Raw genomic sequence first — 20,464 nt, 5'->3', positions numbered from 1 at the left:
GATGGCGCAGTGTTTAAGTGTTTCCCAGCTCCGCAATTATTGACATCCTTCGCAAAATGATCCATCTAGGAAGATTAATAGCATATGAAGTGAGTTCCACTTTGAGCCCAAATTGGATAAGGACACTGTATGTTATTTTAACACAATATTTTTTTGGCTTTTTTTCACTCTCAAAATGATCTTCACCCTCAAATGGATATGGACAGAATAGAAGTCACTTGGAGCCAATAATGGAATAAGACACTACTCATTTATTTAAAATAGTCCTTCTTAATATTAGGTTTTCGTGCTATATTTGATGTTATTAATAAGTTATTAAATAATAATAATAATAATAATAATTATTATTATTATTGTTGTTGTTGTTGTTAATAATAATAACAATAATAAAATTATTATTATTATTATTATTATTAACCCTTTTATAATGAATTAGAAAGCCTTTAAAAAGTTTATTAGAAAGTTATTGTAATATTAATGAAAGTTATCATGAGTATATTATTATATGCAGCATTCCAAAGTATACCAAAGCATTCTTTGGTATAATTTATTTTTTCATGACTGGTACATAATCTTACATGTGTGAGCAAATAGATTAATTAATTAATTAATTAATTTAAATATATATTTTATTTTAAAAAAATAAACAATATTTTGTCTGTGATATTATGTTTATTTATAATATTTAATTAAAAAAGAAAAAAAAGAAAACAGGCTATGGTGTTCCATTGCATAGGCTGAAAACCCAGTTCAATAGCAAAAATGCAGTCCAGTATAACCTCCAGCCTAGATTTGTATTCTCACTCATTCAACTGAGTAACCTCTTTATCCTGGTCAGGCTTATGGTGGATATCTGGAACACAAGGTGTTGAGGCAGGAAATAAATCCTAAAAAGGACTCCAGTCCATCACAAAGCACAATGCAATCACATAATAATTTAGTGTAGCTCTTAGCCAATTCATGTAATGGCACATTGTTGGGAAACCAGAGAACAGAGTCAATTACATGGACACAGAGAGAAAATGCAAAAGTCCACACATAGACAGCAACCCAAGATCAGGATTGAACCACAGACCCTGGATCTGTGAGGCAGCAATGTTACCTGCCCAATATTCTATCTGGCCTTAAAATCTCATAATTCTAATAAAATAATTTCTAGTGTTATGTTATTAGCCTAGTTTAGTCTAGTTGATTTTATATTGTCATTTGGGCTTTTATTAGACACACTATATTGCCAAAGGTTTTGGGACACAACTCCAATTCTTTGAATTCAGGTGTTGTTTTTCAGGGGCTGAGCTTGTCCCCTTATTTCCAGTTAAAGGAACTTGACTGGCCTGCACATAGTCCTGACCTCAACCAAATAGAACACCTCTAGGATGAATTAGCGTGAAGACTATGAGCCATTCCAAAACTGGGATGTCTGCATTTACATGCACATGAATGTAATATGAAGTTGTCCCGTCCTTTGCAGCTAAAACAGCTTCAACTCTTTTGGGAAGACTTTCTACAAGGTCTAGGAGTGTGTTTATGGGATTTTTTGGCCATTCCTCTAGAAGTGCATTTGTGAGGTCAGGCACTGATGCTGGATGAGAAGACCTAGCTCACAGTCTCCGCTCTAATTCATCCCAAAGGTGTTCTATCGGGTTGGAGTCAGGACTCTGTGCAGGACAGTCAAGTTCCTCCACACCAGACTCACTCATCCATGTCTTTATGGACCTTGTTTGTGCACTGGTGTGCGGTCATGTTGGAACAGGAAGCGGTCATCCCCAAACTGTTCCCACAAAGTTGGGAGCATAAAATTGTCCAAAATGTCTTGGTATGCTGAAGCATTAAGAGTTCCTTTTACTGAAACTATGGGCCAATCACAACCCCTGAAAAACAACATTTAATGATTTGGAAGGATGTCCCAAAACTTTTGGCAACACTTATGTTTAAAAATCATTGTTTCAGTGTATGCCACAATATCATGATTTTTCTAAAAACTGAATTCATGATCCAATATTTTCATATTAAAGGTGTGATGTAAATATTTGTAATATTTGATAATTAGACATCATTGCAAATCAGTTCTATTTCATTTTTTAGTTGGGGAGAGATGCACAAGAACAATTTTGCTTAATTTTGATCAATTTTACTCTTTGGGCAGATATTCCAGGATCCATGGCATGCACCAGAGCTAGAAAAAAGCCTTACAGGTTAGTAAATTATTGAAATTGTCTCTTGAATAATTCATCCTCTGCATGTTTTTATTTTTGCTTGTTTATTTATATGAGGGGTGTTTTGTTTTTACATGTGTGTATTTGATGTATTTATTTTACGGATTATTTTGTTCTCTTAACAATAATTGTTATTATTTTGCAACTACTAGTATTATTTTATTATTTATAAAGGACATTTTAAGGCCTACTTTGTTATTGTTCAGTTTTGTAATAATCCAAATTAAGCAAGAGCTATTCATTTTTTTTAATCCGTTATTTGTAAGTGTATTTTTTTTTTAATGGAAGCAAAAAAAAAAAAGGGCGTTAATATCACTATCTTGTAAACACTGCATTCTGTGTTGTGGTAACCGCGTGTCGAATTTGCGCATGCGCGTGCGACGGATCGGCGCCAGTCGTAAACGCATGCGTAGTAGAGCTCAGTCAGGGAAGCTCCACATAAGGAGTGGAGGGAAAGTTCAAATCATGAGCTGAAATGATTGCATTTACTCTCGGATTTTAATATAAAAGTCTGCCGCTGAATCGTGATAATTCTGCAAAGATATGCCTTCGAATCTGGTTGACAGATGGGCCGAAGAGAATAACAACATCGTCAAAAAGTGGAAGGTATCATTAGCTCTTTCAGCTAACTGCATTAGGGCGAATGCCAAATTGCTCCTTGCTCCCTACATCAGCGCACTAGAGTGGTCATGAAACAATGGCTTTTCCTACCCTATATAGTACATACATGTTTGCTAGGGAGACATTTTGGATTTGTCCGTTGACAGATGATTGATATGTATAGTAGTACTTTTATAAGGAGCTCTATAATGTTGTTTCATTACAGGAATATGAAACTCACCAGCAGCCTCTTCAGGACATCAGGAAACAGTGTTATACGGAGTGTCTGAAACTGCAACAGAAAGTTCAAGGTGCCAGTTTTATTTTATATTCTGTAGTGTTCTTAGTAAAATTGCCAACAGGTTAACTAGTTAGATAGACACCAGGGGTGTTTGTTTGTTTGTTTACATGGGGTGGTAGAGCCGAGACGATTGTGTTTGCAGAATGTCTGACTTGTTTCCTGGTCAGTGCATTAATACAGTGTTAACTTAATGATCATGTCAAGACCGTAAGCTGTTAATAAATTGACAATAATTGTAAGTTCTTAATATTCAAGGGAATTGCTCAAAACACCTGCAGCGCTACAGTGATATAAATCAATTTAATTAATTATGTTGTTGTTCTTTCGTCTGTTCCCTGTTTTGGGGTCTCCACAGCGGCTTATTTGGTCCGACTGTTCTGATTTTGCACAGGTTTCATGCCGGATGCCCTTCCTGACTCAACCCTCCCATTTAATCCCAGGATTGGGACCGGCACTGAGAGTTAACATAGAGTTGATTCATTAATTCTATTAAATAGCAAAGCAGTATTAAACTACACACATAAGTATAGTCACAATTAGGCTGTCAAACATTATTTCCAGGTTAGCATCTGTCCTCCTTTGCCACCCATGTGGCCACACTCCTGCACAGCAACATACTAAGCATGTTTAAAACCCGACATATTATTTCATTCCTTCAACAGGTGTGCCGGCCCAAACAGGACACCTTAAGCTTGAGATCGCCGTTACATACAACAGTTTACTATTTTCCCTGAGTTGTGGCACACCAAATGAGACAAAGGATTACATCACCAATATCCTTATAAGAGGTAATAACCTCATATTTATTGTCATTGGAAAGTAACGTACAGAATAGAATTATGTTTCTGAATAATTTTTTGTGTTCTCTCCTGTGGTTTTTAGCTTTAGAGGCTGTTCATAAGCCTCGTCAGGTCCCCGATTATGATTTGGTTCTATTATGGCATGCAGTGCTGAAGATTTTCAGTGGTACGGTTCATGAGCCGTGGATCCACAAACTTCTGCTGATTCAGTGGGCAGTCTGGCTCTCAGAACAGCGCTACGAGGAAATCCTGCATTTGTTTCTGGAAGTTAATCACAAAGTATGTATTATTAAAAGATCTTACAGCAATAGGGCAAGACAGAAGACATGGCCATTCACATTGCAAATTAAGGGACAGTGTTAACTGTTAGTCATTATAACATTTAAACTACAATATACATCCATTTGTTATATAACATATACACAGACCAGGCATAACATTATGACCACCTGCCTAAAATTTTGTTGGTCCCCCTTTTTGCTGCCAAAACAGCCCTGACCCCTCATGCACTGTGTATTCTGACACCTTTTTATCAGAACCAGCATTAACTTCTTCAGCAATTTGAGCAACAGTAGCTCGTCTGTTGGATCGGATCACACGGGCCAGCCTTCACATCACTGAGACTTGACCACCCATGACCCTGTCGCCGGTTCACCACTGTTCCTTCTTTGGACCACTTTTGATAGATACTGACCACTGCAGACCGGGAACACTCCACAAGAGCTGCAGTATTGGAGATGCTGTGATCCAGTCGTCTAGCCATCCTTACGCTTGCCCATTTTGCTTGCTTCTAACACATCAGCGTTGAGGACAATCCCACTAACTGGTTGCCATGATGAGGGGATAATCAGCGTTATTCACTTCACCTGTCAATGGTCATAATGTTATGGCTGACTGGTGTATAATCTCTAGGATTATTCAGTAACCTACAAATGTACTGATAAGTTTATTGTCCATTTAGGGGGGGAAATGTGGTTGGCTTTACAGCAACAACCCCCCCCCCCTCAAAAAAAAACAACTGGAAAAAACACTTACATACACCAACACACATGGAAACACTTTTCACAAAATGAGACGGAACAGAAAAACAGGAAATGAGACATAAAAATTAAAGGAGCTTGAATCTCTTATTAGGTGCAGTGAGCTGTTCTCTATGAATAAATCCATTTGTTTAAAAATCAGATTTGCATCCAAGCAACAGCTTGTGGAATAAAAGCATTCCTCAAAATATTTTAATTAGCTATAGGTCCTATAGCTTTAATCACATCCCAGAGGAAAGCTTGTTAAAATCATTGGAAAAGAGATTTTGGGAAGGCTTTCTGAAGATCTAAAAAAATGCTTTCATCATTTTTAGCTCTCTCGGTCGTTTCCTGATCATTTTCTCTGCTATGTTGTCAACTATGGACAGTTTTTTCTGTTCTTAAGGGGGAAATCTGTCCCGTGATCTAAATGATGACTGATGAATGGAATACATGGTGGGGTGTTTCAGGAAACTGTCATCCTGAAATTTATATTCAATAACCCTTAAATATCCTGCTACTGTATTTCACACATGATGTGATGTTTACTTTTACATTTCGTCTCTTTATATGATGGATAAAATCATGTCCCTGTCTAATTATTTATAAACTAGACTATGTTTCCGAATAATGATTAGCTTTACCTTGGACGCAGATCTTTATTTAATTTAGTTTAATTGTTTGGAGTTTGTTTGGTTTGTTGTTTGCAATATTTTAACCATCTTGCTTGTTCATCCAGAAACAGAGCACACAATCAGGGGATCTTCTTTCAGAAACTCGAAGCCTCACCTTCCCTATCGAAGAAGACGTCTCTCTGCTCGTCGCTTTAGCAACCGAAGACCTCAAGGAGCTTTTGCACGTGTGCACTTTCATTTCTTATGGTATGTCGACTGAACTCTGTGTGGCCACTTGTGAAAATCTGAGAAGAAATTGTAATCTGCTCATATGGGTATATAATAACATATACGTATATATCTTAGGAGTGGAGAAGATGAAGGATGAGAAATATATGGAGGCTCTTGAGGCTTTGCAGGAAGCCAGCACTCAGCCCTCACCCAGAGCTCTCTTGGCTCACGTTCACATGCTCACAGGCTTTTGCTATGCCAAGCTGGTAAGACGTTATTATACTGCCAGATCTCCACTCTCATCTGTTATTTCTTTATGAATAATCTCTTAAAATGTCTGCAGTCTTTCCTAAAGGAATGATTTCTAGTTTATGGTTACACCAGTGGGTTAGTACATCAGAAATGTGTTAATTATGATACATTTTATTTTAGCCAGGATGGTTGGTTAGCAGGTTAAGGAGTTATATTAACCAGAAATCTTTCCTGGTTACCATGACAACTAGACAAGACAACTTTAATGATTTTTTTATCCATTGTGAAGGTTTTTGATTGCCAACTTTTCATAGATTTGCTTAACGTTTGTGAAACATCTGGGTAGAAATGTTTGTGTATTTTCAGGAACAGCCCCAGTGTGCCCTTCAGTGTTACAGAAAGACCTTAGAAGTGGACTTTAATTGCCACAGGGCCCTTTATCTGAGCTCATTAATATACAGACAGCTGGGTAACACAAATGCCGAAATAGAGGCCTTGAATCTCCTGCACTCTGTAAGTGATCTTACTACAGATGAACTACTATAAACCATACACGTGACTTCAGTATAAAGATAAAACTTTGTGTATTTATTTATACTGTCTACAGGCTGTAATGTTGCATGCTGAGAGCGATCCATCAACAGTGCCGTTGATATCTTCTGATATGCTGCTTGGTAGTAAACAGATCAGCTTCATCTGCCAAATTCCATCTCCTCTACACATATTACATACTCTGGGACACAGATGTGTGCTCAGTGACAGGTCAGTGCACTAACATTAAGACCAGAGAATGGGAAGGAATCCTTCTTTAATCTTCTTATAAATGATTCTCTAATTTTTCAGCAGAACTTCAGAAGGCGCTGAATATTATCTCGACCTCTTGGCTTCTTTACAGTCAGACTCGAATCAGGTAAGTTCTTTATTCTAGGGATGTCATTTATGATTTTTCTGAATGTTATGCTCTATATACAGTATATCTGATACAATGTAGATTCCGGCGGACGATGGCTTGTCATTTCCAAGAATTCCAGTGGTCTACCTTGAAGCAGCATTTGCCCTGTTGAAAGCCAAACGAGTTTGGGATGCCCTTGCCGTTTGTGAGGAGGTCATCACTAAAACTGTCGACCTCATCCCAGAGAGATTGTTGATCACACCGTCCGTGACGGTTTCCAGAGAACTCGTACCTCTGACGCTGGAAGCTGATGCTCTGGACGAAAAGATGGAGTGTGTGCTCTGGTCTGGAGCTGCTTATTTCCTCCAAGGGCAGGCGCATTTACAGCTCAAAGATACTAAAGAGGCATTGACCAATTTTACTAGGTGAAGCATATTTTGAAAAGGTTATTGTGTCATTTATGGCTTCATGCTTCTCTTATTCATGACGTGTTTTGTGCATTCACTTCACAGAGCAATCAATCAATTGGTGAAAGTGTCCATGAAACAGAAAGGTAAGTAAGCTCATCAACTTCTCTTACAGTATGGAGCTCACTTTTCTGAGTGCCCAGTAAATAGTGATCTAAATAAACCATTTAAATCACTATTCTCATTTGTTTATTATAATGTATATTGTGTGTTTATAATATACCCTGATCAGGCATAACATTATGACCACCTTCCTAATATTGTGTTGGTCCGGTTCAACACTGTTCCTTCTTTGGACCACTTTCGATAGATACTGACCACCGCAGACCGGGAACACCCCACAAGAGCTGCAGTTTTGGAGATGCTCTGATCTAGTCGTCTAGCCATCACAATTTGGCCCTCGCTCAAATCCTTACGCTTACCCATTTTTCCTGCTTCTAACACATCAACATTGAGGACAAAATGTTCACTTGCTGCCTAATATATCCCACCCACTAACAGGTGCCATGATGAGGAGATCATCAGTGGTCATAATGTTATGCCTGAACGGTGTACATTATAAGGTGATTGATGAACGAGATTTCTTCTAATAAAATAGTCACTTAATGATAAAAAAAAAAAATGTTCCTTACAGTGAAAGACCCAGGAAGTGATGAAGGAGCTGTTGATCACACAGTGATGTTCCTGGAAGCTCTAAAAGGAAAAGTGCTTGCTTTTAGAGCTGTGTGTTTTGTAGAGAGGGGGCAGTTGAAAGAAGCTTTAAGGGACTTTCAACTCAGTCTTCAGGCCACCCCAGGTGAGATACTTCTTCCTCCACTGAAATACCGGTCATTCCACTGATGTTACATTCAGTTTCATTTTGTTGTGAGAAGGTTATGTAACATTATCATCATAATAATTCAGTAGAAATTTCACTACATTATATATTTGTGGCTTAATGTTCCCCTTTGTCCAATATAAATGTGTGGAATTTTGATTTATATATGATATATATATATATATATTATTATTATCTAAAATCATTGTACTACTGCAAAGCCTCTAAATAACATTATCACCAGGATAATATTATTTCACCAGGATGCAGGAACACTGAAATGTGGCTAGTGGAGATGTTGTGGAGGCTGGACCGCAAGCAGGAAGCAGCAGCCATGTGGACGCAAATACTTAATTCCACACAATCGTCAGCACCAGTGTAAGCTAATTTGTGCATGTATACATTGTGCATAAGTGCAAAATAATGAAACACTGACTTAGTACTGGGTTTTTGTTGATACTTTCATGTTAGGCAATGCGTTACTAGTTTTTTGCTCTGTATTTCAGAGATCTGCCCTTGTATCTGCAAACATGGCAAGAGGATCCTACATCTTTTGACCTGAGCAGCCTGCAAAAGAAAATGGACGAATTTGTACAGAATAGTTTTGTAACAACATAGTAACATTGCATTACATTATTCTATACCTTCTGAACATTTTCGTAATGCTTGATTATTATTGATCCTGGTCATCCACAGAACACCACAAATACATGCATCCGAGCTACATCCCAGCAAATATTTTTGGTAAACAACATGAAACTGGAGAATATAAATGAAACCTATGCGTTGGTGGAAATAATATGCAACACCACACACTGACTCGGGGGCTCAGGAACAAGCCCTGGGTTTGGGAATATATGATTTTCAAAATTGTAAATACTTTGCAATACAGGCTGTTGGTTTTAGAATAAAGGTCATACTACATCAGAGAATGTACAGACCCCATCATAAGGGTCTATACTGATGACAGAATTCTAGTTTTGGTTATCACCTGTTAAGTATTGTATCAAAAATGGAAAAAGTTGAACCTCATTCTCTGTTTAGTAATTATTGTTACTATTTACTATGTGTATGTATAAAGTATTATATGTATATTTCATACCTTTATTATGAAGTAACTTCAGTAGCCAGTTTATGTTTGGTACAGGAGGCCGTATGACATTTATCTGTAATTATTATTAAAACTGAAACGCTTGCTAGTGAGTTATAAACGTACACTACAGGGCCAAAAGTCTGCGCACACATGTCCATCACACCCATGTGTGCTTGATGAACATCCTATTCCAGATTCTACTGATATAATAAGCTTCACCCGTCTGGGAAGGATTTCCACTAGATTTGTAAGCATGTGGGGGCACAAGAGTATTAGTGAGGTCAGGCACTGTTTTTGGAGGAGGCCTGGGGTTCAGTGTGGTTGAGACCAGGGCTGTATAGGACACTCATCTTTTTCCACCTCAGCCTTGGCAAACCATGTCTTCATATACCTAAATTTGTACATAGGGCATTGTCATGTTGGAACAGATTTAAGCCTCTTTCACTGATGGGAAATTGTAATTCTATGGCACACAAAGACATCATATATATAATTGTTTGCTATAAACTTTTGCACAAGAAACAAATATGGGTGTGGTGGTCAGGTCCTCACACATTCTTGGCAATATAGTGTACTTTCTATCAAAAGTTAAAGATGTATAAAAAGAGGCAACTTGACAAAAGTACAAGCGCAGGCTTGTTATTTTATTTGCATTATTGATGGTGAGTTGGAGATAATAGATTAGCTTTAAAAAATTCATCTGCTGCCCCTTAAACCGTAAAGCTGTATTTTAGATATACACCATATTGCTTAAAGTTTTGGGACGCTGCTCCATTGAATTCTGGTGTTGATTTTCAGGGGTTGGGCTTGGGCCCTTCGTTCCAGTGAAAGGAACGTTTAATGCTTCAGCATACTTCAGCAAGACATTCTGGACAATTTCATGTTCCCAACTTTGTGGGAACAGTTTGGGGACGAACCCTTCCTGTTCCAACATGACTGAGCACCAGTGCACAAAGCAAGGTCCATAAAGACATGGATGATTGAGTTTGGTTTGATTGAGGCCTCCACCCGATAGAACACCTTTGCGATGAATTAGAGTGGAGACTGCGATCCAGACCTTCTCGTCCAACATCAGTGCCTGACCTCACAAATGCACTAGAGGAATGGTAAAAAAAAAAAATTCCCATAAACACACTCCTAAACCTTGTGGAAAGCCTTCCCAGAAGAGTTGAAACTGTTATAGCTGCGAAGGGTGGGCCAACTCCATATTACATTCATGTGCATGTAAAGGCAGACGTCCCAGTTTTGGCCTGACTCGCAGTCTCCGCTCTAATTCATCCCAAAGGTGTTCTATCGGGTTGGGGTCAGGACTCTGCAGGTCAGTCAGCTTCCTCCACACCAAACTCTCTCATCCATGTCTTTATGGACCTTGCTTTGTGCACTGGTGTGCAGTCATGTTGTAAGAGGAAGGGGTCATCCCCAAACTGTTCCCACAAAGCTGGGAGCATGATGTCTTGGTATGCTGAAGCATTAAGAGTTTCTCTCACTGGAACTAAGGGCTCAAGCCCAGCCTCTGAAAAAGCAACACCTCAGTGATTTGGAGGGGTGTCCCAAAACTTTTGCCGACATAGTGTATTTTCGTGCTAGGTCCTTGGTGTTTCAGCAGCGATGTTTGAACCCCGAACCCTGAAACCTTCATCCCCACTCACTCACTCTGAACTTGACCCAGTGATGGCTCAGCGCTGTAATCGGCGCTGATTGGCTGGTTCTTTTTTTTCTTCTTACTTGACCCTTACGCTCGTGTCTCTAATTGGCTGTTCTGTCAGTCAGTGGGCGGGCAAACGGTTTTCCGCAGATGATGTTAGCAAGCTAAGCTGACGTTTAGAAATTCAGTGCAGGGGTAAAGTGCTGTCCGGAAGGTTGGAGTTGACTCTATAAGAAAGCCTACTGTTTTTTTCTACATATTATTTATATAGCGTCTCACAGGGAGGATGGCTTCGGGCGTAGAGTAAGTACACGACTAAATCAGCGTGTTGTTATTTGTGTGCGTAGTTTAATTGTTATTTAGCAAGTTCGTTAGCAACCGTCGCAGCAGTTTAGCCGCTAACCCGGAGCTAGCGAGGGGGAGCTGGTGATGGCGAGAACCGATCAATTAAAGCGGCTAGCTAATTTGCATAAAATAGGGCCTAGAATAAAGCTTTATATTTGTATATATATATATATAACATTTTTTAAAACTTGTGAGTTTGATTTTCTCTGTAAACATAGCGACGGCCCGTTGTTAATGCGCTAGCTTGATTAGCTTCTTTTTCCCTAGCTAGCAGAGCGTACTGAGTCATTCTCTCAGTAAGGCTTTGGCCTACCGGCATTAAGCATGTTTATGTCAGCCCGAGGAGTCATTGTTTGGCCGTGTGTCCGAATGGGCAAACAACATATCATATTTATATTTTTAATGATTTCTGATCAATATATTCACGTCACACAGACTGTGTTTTTTTTGTTCACTCATTCGCCTCGACTCGTTTGTATTATTTTTCCATACAACTTACCAACAAGTAGCTAGTGCCGACCCTTAGCGTCAAGATTATTGCGATAAATTACCGAAATTACCCCCTTCACTTAAAACGGCGTAAAGGCTTTAACTATTTTTAAACGAAACACAGTGTTTCTCCATCTCACTGTGCTTTATTGTTAGCCTCTGTAGCTCATGTTCGGCTCCAGACGAAGCATTTGCTGTGTCATTCGGGCAGCGGACATCGGCTAGGTGTACTGCTTTATATAGCGTGTAGATTAAAAATGTCTCGTTGTTCTTGTTCAGTGTAATTGTCCGTATTTAAAGCAGGATTTGCACGCTCATGTTGCTGTAATAACATCACGCTATTTATGACAAATTCATGCGCTCGTTAGCACTGTAGCTAATGCTAACACTGGCTAGCTGTTGACAGTTTTGTTCAGAGCGGCCTCGAAGCCTCTGGGTCTGTTACGAAATGTGTGCGTGTAGTTAAAAATGTATGGTAGAACACGGTTTAATGCCTTTTACACAAGTTACACGTTTATTCATACGCCATCCCAATACTGATTTATTGCGGTGAATAGCCGCTGTACATGACAGGCCGAGCAGGTTTGCTGCGCCATTCAGCCCGGTGTGTAGGGGACTTCTTTATAAAAACTACTCATGTTTCGTTCACTAAGGAGTCGACTCCCAACGTCCGCTTTATAAAAAGGAGTCGACTCGCTCCCGAACGACACATCAATACACGAGATCTCCTACACGTATAAGCTGTTTTTTTTGTTTCCAGATGTGTATTCTTGTGGTGTAATTTGATCAGTAATTTCCTTAACATTGGAGATGTTAGGATTTCTGCTGTGTGAATGAGCCAGCTTGACGTACCTCCATCCATTTACAGTAACAAAGAGGATCATATTGCAATATGTGAACACGCGCCTATAGTGTCTTGCTTTTTAACAATTATTTTAATTGATTTGTGGTGATTAATGAACTACAAGCCTAGGGTTAGACTGAAGATGAGCAGCAATAATTAGGCAAAGAACAACAACCGTAAATATCCCGGTTTAGGCCAAAAAAAGGGAAGTGATCCGTTTGGGAGTCGGCTCTTAACGGTGAACCGAGCAAAAGAATCTGATTCACTGAAACGATTCGGAGTTCTCGTGTAGAAACGTCTAGAGTCGATCACGATCTACATAAAGAAACGGCCCTGTTTGTGCCACATGTGGATTTCACGCAGCTGCTTTTGTGTGAAATGAACCTAAGCTTGTGCATTTTAGTGAAACGACGAATGAAACTGCGTAAGGGTTAAATTATATATTTATAAATAGTCGTGTCTTTCATTTTCGTTTTCAGTGAAATATGCTGGTGATCCTGCCAGGTTCCACTATTTTTTTAAATTTATTTATTTACTTCAATTTGTTTATTTTTATCCTTGTTTTTTGGCTAGTATGTGAATAATATTTTATCCTGTTCCCTTTCTCTAACAGATCTAAAAACGATGACCTTTCTACTGCCATTCTAAAACAAAAGAACAGACCCAACAGGTTGATTGTTGATGAGTCCATCAATGAAGATAACAGTGTGGTCTCCCTCTCTCAGGTATACCCTTGACCAATTGTATAATCCGTTTTGGTCGTAATTTCAAAATGATTAAACCTGGTATTATGATCTGATCACAAGCAGAGTGCATGTGTGTCAAATGCTTGTATCTTGGAGATGCACAAGGATCATATCGCTGCATGTTGAGATGCAACCTATAGTCTTTCTCCCATAAAATTGTCTTTGTTCATTAAAATGGCAAGTAAATGACAGTGACACTATCCCTTTATCTACTTTTCTACCATAGATAGATTGATAGGAAATTCTTGTTACAGCAGCTTAGTTAAGATACAACACACACAAAATATTAAGTGCTTTGTTTTAGAATTAAAGTGTGCGCTATAGAATTAAAATCTTAAGTATTTCAACCATTTTGAACCATAATGAGTCTTTACTACTTTTTCAAACATAAACTGTAGTGCAAATGTTTTTTTGCCCACAGTAATCTGCAGGAATATTTCTTTTTAAGCACCACATATTTAGCCAGTATCCTTAATGGCTTTTAGCTCAATAATATTAATTAATAATCTCTAAAATTCTCTCACTATGGTATTTATATGATGGTTTTGCTGATTTTTATGAGCGATAGAACATTTGAGATTCAGCAATAGAACAAAAAAATGTCATGTCTAAATTTAATGAGGTAAAACTGCCTTTACTAATAAAGTAAAAAACCCGTTTCGACCACTGTTAAAAGTATGATTTAGTCTAAAATTTACTTACGTTACTAACCACCTTCACAGACAAAATACCAGAATGCTTAGTCATGAAATCTGATCAGTCAGTCACTGGAGAAAGCACAGAATGTAAACAGTAAGAATTTTCCACTTGTGATCATATCACCTGAGATGGATGTCCAGGTGTTAACCGAGAATCTGATTTTGATGCAACGTTTCACAATTGCAGGCCAAGATGGACGAGCTTCAGCTTTTCAGGGGGGACACCGTCCTGTTGAAAGGCAAGAAAAGGAGGGAGACGGTTTGCATCGTACTGTCCGATGATAGCTGCTCTGATGAGAAAGTGCGCATGAACAGGGTGGTGCGCAACAACCTCAGGGTTCGTCTCGGAGATGTCATCAGGTAACCCCGCTGTCTCTTAATAAAGATTCTTCAGAAAGTTTTAGTGTTTTGTAATACTACACTTGAAACCTTTAGTGAATAATTTTTTCTAGGTTTATAACCTTTTGTTAAATTTTTTTTTGTTTGTTTTAGCATTCAGCCATGCCCAGATGTGAAGTATGGGAAGCGCATCCATGTTCTGCCCATTGATGACACAGTGGAGGGAATCACTGGCAACTTATTTGAGGTGTACCTGAAGCCTTACTTCCTCGAGGCTTACCGGCCAATCCGTAAAGGTAAACATTAGTTATGGATGTTTTTATGTTTTTTGTTTTTTTTTTAATACATTTGAATGAGTTTATGCCTTCTCTTAACATAACACTGACAATCGGATGTTTTCTGGTGGGGTTTTTTCCGCCAATAGGTGATATCTTCCTGGTGAGAGGAGGCATGCGTGCTGTTGAGTTTAAAGTGGTGGAGACTGACCCTAGCCCTTACTGTATAGTGGCTCCAGACACTGTCATTCACTGTGAAGGAGAGCCTATTAAGCGTGAGGTAAGGGGTGGTGCAAGTTCAGGATCTGAATCTATATTAAACACTGTATTAAAACATCTTGATGATTTTGGAAACGTGCCGATCCAGCTAATTTTAATATTAATATCTAGTATTTTTTAATCTAACATTAGATCTTCTGGAATCAAAGCCCCTGTGGTTTTTAGGAGAGATGTGGGGAATTCTTATTCTGACTTTCAGTAGAAGTGATGAGTAAGAAAGAACAAAAGTATTGAAAAATATTACCAATAATAAAAAGACGGGTAGGAAAATGTGTAATGCCGCAAAACCTATATATATATATATATATTTGCTGTGACATCAGTTTCTTCTGTGTGGGCATTCTCATGCTTGAAGATTGGTGTAATGCTGATTCTGCTGTATAGTTTTTAGACTGCACCCCAGGTACTCGACTGTCTCAAATCTGAACATTTTGCATTAAATGGAAATGAAAAATTATCCCTGATTTCATTATGCTGCGCAGGAAGATCTGTTTTTTGTTTTTTTTTATCTGGGAAACGTTGAAATATGTTCACACGATATTATTACACAAGGATTTTTTTTTTAGAGCAGTGTTGAACACATTACTGGTACTGAAAGTAACAGTATTTTAACCACAGTAGTCCAGGCTCATTGAATCAGAATGTCTAACCAATATCTGTCTTAAGCACAAATGAGATTTTAATATTATAATGTAGGAACTGCTTTGTGGGTGTGGGCTTTTACAGGAAACTGGTTACACACCTACTACCAGATCATATATCTCGGTAGGCAATGGATCAAAGGTCTGAACCCAGCTCTGTCTTGTCATTTTTATTGTACTGCTACATTTAACCAGTACTAGGAAACTGAAAATGATAAGCCAAATCTGGACACAGGTTTTTAAATCTCTGTGGCCTTATCGTTGCCAAATTCACACACGTACTTTTCTTGGGCGTTTTTGCGTGTTATGTATGGTAAGGTTGTTTTTCAATGCTGTGGTGGAATATGATGTGCATTTCTGATGATCTTTAAAAGCACATAAGAGCTGAATTAAATATAAATATGATTTGTGTCGACAGGATGAAGAAGAATCCCTGAATGAAGTAGGCTATGATGACATTGGAGGTGTGAGGAAGCAGCTGGCTCAAATCAAAGAAATGGTGGAGCTACCACTCAGACACCCAGCACTCTTCAAGGCCATTGGTGTGAAAGTAAGGGATTGAGTATTTTAAGAAATATATTCGATCTTGGATTTGAGTGATTTTTTTTTATTAACTGATGTATTTTGTAATTCAGCCTCCCCGTGGTATTCTTCTGTACGGACCCCCTGGAACTGGAAAAACTCTGATCGCTCGTGCTGTCGCAAACGAAACTGGAGCATTCTTCTTCCTGATCAACGGTACAACATTATGAACATTGAAGTCCTAATTTTAAGGAATTTCTTCTGTAGATATCGCAATATCCCTATGTTCTCTCCTCCGTAGGACCTGAAATTATGAGCAAACTGGCTGGTGAGTCTGAGAGCAATCTGCGTAAAGCTTTCGAAGAAGCTGAGAAGAACGCTCCTGCCATCATCTTCATTGATGAATTGGATGCTATTGCACCCAAGAGAGAGAAGGTGAGAAACTGTAACGTTGGACTAATTACTGCCTTCACTGCTCATGAAATAAACATTCAGTAATAACACTGAGAGAATATAGAGCTTTATTAATCCTGAAGGAAGTTCTTTTGCTAGAGACTGCTTCAGATTACAAGAAAAATAAATATAAATTAAATCTATATATAAAAATGTATTCAAAGTGGAAAAAAGATGCTAGGAAACTAGAACACAATGATATTGCACATGGTATGGTATTGCACGTGGTACTTTCAGTAGTAGTGTGTAGATAAACAAATTAATTCATTTTAGATTTCTATTTTATGGTTTGATGTGCTAGTTTTGTGGGCTTTTGGCTTTGAGTCACTATAAAGGGCTGGGTTTTGTGGTCCTGTATTGAGCACCGGACATATCTGTGGTGCAGTAATCTGATCCGTCTCCGTCTCCTCAGACTCACGGTGAAGTAGAGAGGCGCATCGTGTCTCAGCTGCTCACCCTGATGGACGGACTGAAGCAGCGGGCTCACGTCATCGTCATGGCTGCTACCAACAGACCCAACAGCATTGATCCAGCTCTCAGGAGATTCGGTGAGCTTGCTGGAAGATTTTCCATCACCTTGCGTACCATGGACCAAGACTGACAAATTGTACAATATTACAGAATCAGAGCAAAGTTAAATGTTGGGTGCAATTTGGTGATATTTTTAAAATCTCAAGAGCTGGATATTTTCTGTAAAAAGATTATCATTTTGTTTGTAGACTCAGAACTTCCTTTTCCAGTCGCTTTAAGAAATTCCCCTCATCCCTTTATTGTATTATGTTCACGCCTCTCTGACTGAATGCCAAGCCCTGCAGTTCAAGTGAATTGTTGTTTTAAAGGATTGAATTTCCTTGTTATAGCCTTGTTAATTTGGAACGCTTTCATTTTATTGCAGGGTGTCAATGATTTTTTTATTCCCCTCTCTTACAGGACGCTTTGACAGAGAGGTCGACATTGGCATTCCTGATGCTACCGGCAGACTGGAAATCCTGCAGATCCACACTAAGAACATGAAGCTGGCTGATGATGTTGACCTGGAGCAGGTTTGTGTCTTGTCCAGAGGGAGTGAATATATTGGGTAGTCATTTATGTTTTAGTCACTGTGGTGCACAAAAGTACCATTTAAAGGAATTTCTTAAAGCCAAGAGCTTGATGGCATTTTTATGGCGGATGAAAACTGAGCCCAGTTCAAAGCAATAATTTATATTGTCCATTTTTGTAACCTCGTACCATCTGTTGAGTTTCTATTAGAGCATTTTGACCATGATGGATGGATTAATTTTTGCTTTTTTAAAATATGCAACACTGTACACAATCAAAGAACATGCACTACAATCTTTCCACTTGTCCCAGTAATTGTCACTATTAGTACATAGCATGTAATTGTATGTTTTATTTTTGATTGGATTTGGGTATAAACAGTTGGACCCTATTAAACACACCAGTTGTGTAAGATCTGTTTCAGTGTTTTATATAGATAATTGGTGCTTTCACTGCTAATCAGTGATGTGCGATTTTCAGGTTGCCAATGAGACCCATGGTCATGTGGGTGCTGATTTGGCTGCCCTGTGCTCCGAGGCTGCACTGCAGGCCATTCGCAAGAAGATGGACCTCATTGACTTGGAGGACGAGACAATTGACGCAGAGGTCATGAACTCCTTGGCTGTCACCATGGATGACTTCAGGGTATGAAGATTAATTTTACAAATGTGTATTGTAGTCTGGTCTATGATCAAGAAATTTGTCTAATAATGGTTAACTTGAATAATACTTAACTTAAGATTTTGTTGTTTATTTGCAGTGGGCCCTGAGCCAGAGCAACCCATCAGCCCTGCGTGAGACTGTGGTTGAGGTGCCCAACATCACCTGGGAGGATATTGGTGGACTGGATGATGTCAAGAGAGAACTGCAGGAACTGGTGCAGGTATGCCAGTTTACCTCTAGCTTGCAGCTTGTAAGACTCATAACCTTGTCTGTTTTGTCTGGGAATGTAATGTTCCTCTTTTTTCTTTCAGTACCCAGTGGAACATCCAGATAAATTCCTGAAGTTTGGAATGACTCCATCCAAGGGTGTGTTGTTCTATGGGCCGCCAGGTTGTGGTAAAACCCTCCTGGCCAAGGCCATTGCCAATGAGTGCCAGGCCAACTTCATTTCCATCAAAGGCCCTGAACTGCTAACCATGTGGTTTGGAGAATCTGAGGCTAATGTTCGTGAAATCTTTGATAAGGTGAGAAACTTGCATCAAGAGGGTAAATGTGTTCTAAAGCAGTTAACCCTAACCAAATCTGTTATTCTAGCTCATAAGTGTTTTACTGTTGCACTCTTTATTCTGAACCATTTCAAATAAAATTACTTTATCCTTAGAGAACAGTAGTAAAATTGATCTTTTATGAAATTCTTTCCCCCAGGCTCGTCAAGCTGCCCCCTGCGTTCTCTTCTTTGATGAGCTGGACTCCATTGCTAAAGCCCGTGGTGGAAGCGTTGGTGATGGCGGTGGAGCAGCTGACCGTGTCATTAACCAGATCCTGACCGAGATGGATGGCATGTCCAGCAAGAAGAACGTCTTCATCATTGGTGCCACCAACAGACCAGATATTATCGATCCTGCCATCCTCAGGCCTGGCCGCTTGGACCAGCTTATCTACATCCCACTGCCCGATGAGAAATCCCGCATGGCCATCCTCAAGGCTAACCTCAGGAAGTCTCCAATCGCCAAGGTTATTAAAACAGCAGCAACTGTTCGGGCTTTATTCATAATGTGTGACACAAAAGATTAAAAGATGTCCTGAATGTAGCAGTAACTGAGCATTCGTTTCCAAACATCGTCAGAGTGCATTTTATTTATTTATGTATTTTTTAATAACCTTGCATTTTCTGACCACAGGACGTAGACCTGGACTTCCTGGCCAAGATGACAAACGGCTTCTCTGGAGCTGACTTGACAGAAATTTGCCAGAGAGCCTGTAAACTGGCTATCCGTGAGTCTATCGAGAACGAGATGAGGAGGGAACGCGAGAGGCAGACAAACCCATCTGCCATGGTGGGTTACATTTTATTTTTATTTATTTTTTTATCCCGCCTATAAAGGTGATTTCAATTCATTGATCATCTTTGGCTTTTATCAGTTATGCACATTCTTCTGCTGTCATTTATACTCAGGAGGTGGAGGAGGACGACCCAGTGCCTGAGATCAGGAAGGACCACTTTGAGGAGGCCATGCGTTTCGCCCGTCGCTCCGTCAGTGACAACGACATTCGCAAATACGAGATGTTTGCACAGACACTGCAGCAGAGCAGAGGCTTCGGCAGCTTCAGGTAAAACGCTTTTTCCTGTTCATTTGCAAGAAGTAATTCTTTTAAAAATGGTGTCATGAGTAACCAGTGGAAGAACAAGCAATTGGGAGATGTTCAGCTGCAGTCTGACTAATACGGCACTGTTCTAGTTATTTAGAAGCCCTCTCTTTTTTGTTCTCTCTCAGATTCCCTTCCAGTAATCAGGGTGGAAGTGGACCAAGCCAAGGTTCTGCAGGCGGCAGCGGAGGGAACGTCTTCAACGAGGACAACGACGATGACCTTTACGGATAATTTGGAAGAAAGAAAAAAAAATGTGACCACATGGCTGAGCTCTTCAGTACAGGCCACCATGTACAAAAAAGAAACCCTGATAAATTCCACATTTTTAGGACTCTGTGCTTCTTTGATGTTTTTTTTTTCCTTTTTTATATATATCCTCCTCCTCTTCTCTCCTCTACCTGTTGGAAAAAAAAGCATGTAGCTGCTTGTATTTTGCTCTGGTTTGTGAAAGGATTATTATTGCAGAACCTTGATCCTGATGTACTGTTGGTGGGGGCCTGTTGAAATGAATAAATACACCTGGTAGACTGGC

At 39.3% G+C, this 20,464-nt stretch overlaps 2 protein-coding genes across 3 annotated transcripts; both read left to right on the top strand.

The window, feature by feature from the left end:
• The first annotated feature begins 2,633 nt into the window (after positions 1 to 2,633).
• fancg (FA complementation group G) lies at positions 2,634 to 9,784 on the top strand. 2 transcript variants are annotated; one of them, XM_058374881.1, is made up of 14 exons: positions 2,634 to 2,822; positions 3,043 to 3,127; positions 3,780 to 3,905; positions 4,000 to 4,196; positions 5,676 to 5,817; positions 5,917 to 6,047; positions 6,400 to 6,546; positions 6,641 to 6,795; positions 6,880 to 6,943; positions 7,025 to 7,350; positions 7,438 to 7,478; positions 8,027 to 8,188; positions 8,473 to 8,587; positions 8,716 to 9,784. In XM_058374881.1, the coding sequence occupies exons 1-14, from the start codon at positions 2,760 to 2,762 to the stop codon at positions 8,825 to 8,827; spliced, it is 1,866 nt and encodes a 621-aa protein (XP_058230864.1). In that variant the 5' UTR covers positions 2,634 to 2,759; the 3' UTR covers positions 8,828 to 9,784. The 2 variants fall into 2 exon arrangements, with proteins under 2 accessions (XP_058230864.1, XP_058230863.1); XM_058374880.1 differs by having other exon boundaries at positions 6,877 to 6,943.
• A 1,308-nt stretch (positions 9,785 to 11,092) lies between these two features.
• vcp (valosin containing protein) lies at positions 11,093 to 20,464 on the top strand. The gene is made up of 17 exons (XM_058375182.1): positions 11,093 to 11,250; positions 13,239 to 13,350; positions 14,257 to 14,429; positions 14,562 to 14,704; positions 14,833 to 14,963; positions 16,022 to 16,153; positions 16,239 to 16,341; positions 16,427 to 16,560; positions 16,991 to 17,126; positions 17,509 to 17,621; positions 18,100 to 18,264; positions 18,380 to 18,502; positions 18,594 to 18,806; positions 18,988 to 19,296; positions 19,464 to 19,619; positions 19,739 to 19,893; positions 20,058 to 20,464. The coding sequence occupies exons 1-17, from the start codon at positions 11,234 to 11,236 to the stop codon at positions 20,161 to 20,163; spliced, it is 2,421 nt and encodes an 806-aa protein (XP_058231165.1). The 5' UTR covers positions 11,093 to 11,233; the 3' UTR covers positions 20,164 to 20,464.

The sequence above is a fragment of the Hemibagrus wyckioides genome, linkage group LG22, assembly GCF_019097595.1.
Source record: "Hemibagrus wyckioides isolate EC202008001 linkage group LG22, SWU_Hwy_1.0, whole genome shotgun sequence".
NCBI classification, from domain to species: domain Eukaryota; kingdom Metazoa; phylum Chordata; class Actinopteri; order Siluriformes; family Bagridae; genus Hemibagrus; species Hemibagrus wyckioides.
The sequence above is the reverse complement of the archived record's forward strand: the minus strand, read 5'-3'. Positions and strand labels throughout refer to the sequence as shown.

Bases quoted from the DNA above. Each gene is read 5' to 3' on its own strand.
- fancg (XM_058374880.1), top strand. From the start codon at position 2,760: ATGCCTTCGAATCTGGTTGACAGATGGGCCGAAGAGAATAACAACATC. The intron at 4,197-5,675 runs GTATGTATTATT...TTGTTCATCCAG, and splicing joins TTCTGGAAGTTAATCACAAA to AAACAGAGCACACAATCAGG. The intron at 6,048-6,399 runs GTAAGACGTTAT...GTGTATTTTCAG, and splicing joins GCTTTTGCTATGCCAAGCTG to GAACAGCCCCAGTGTGCCCT.
- vcp (XM_058375182.1), top strand. The intron at 17,127-17,508 runs GTGAGCTTGCTG...CCTCTCTTACAG, and splicing joins TCCAGCTCTCAGGAGATTCG to GACGCTTTGACAGAGAGGTC. The intron at 18,503-18,593 runs GTATGCCAGTTT...TTTTTCTTTCAG, and splicing joins AACTGCAGGAACTGGTGCAG to TACCCAGTGGAACATCCAGA.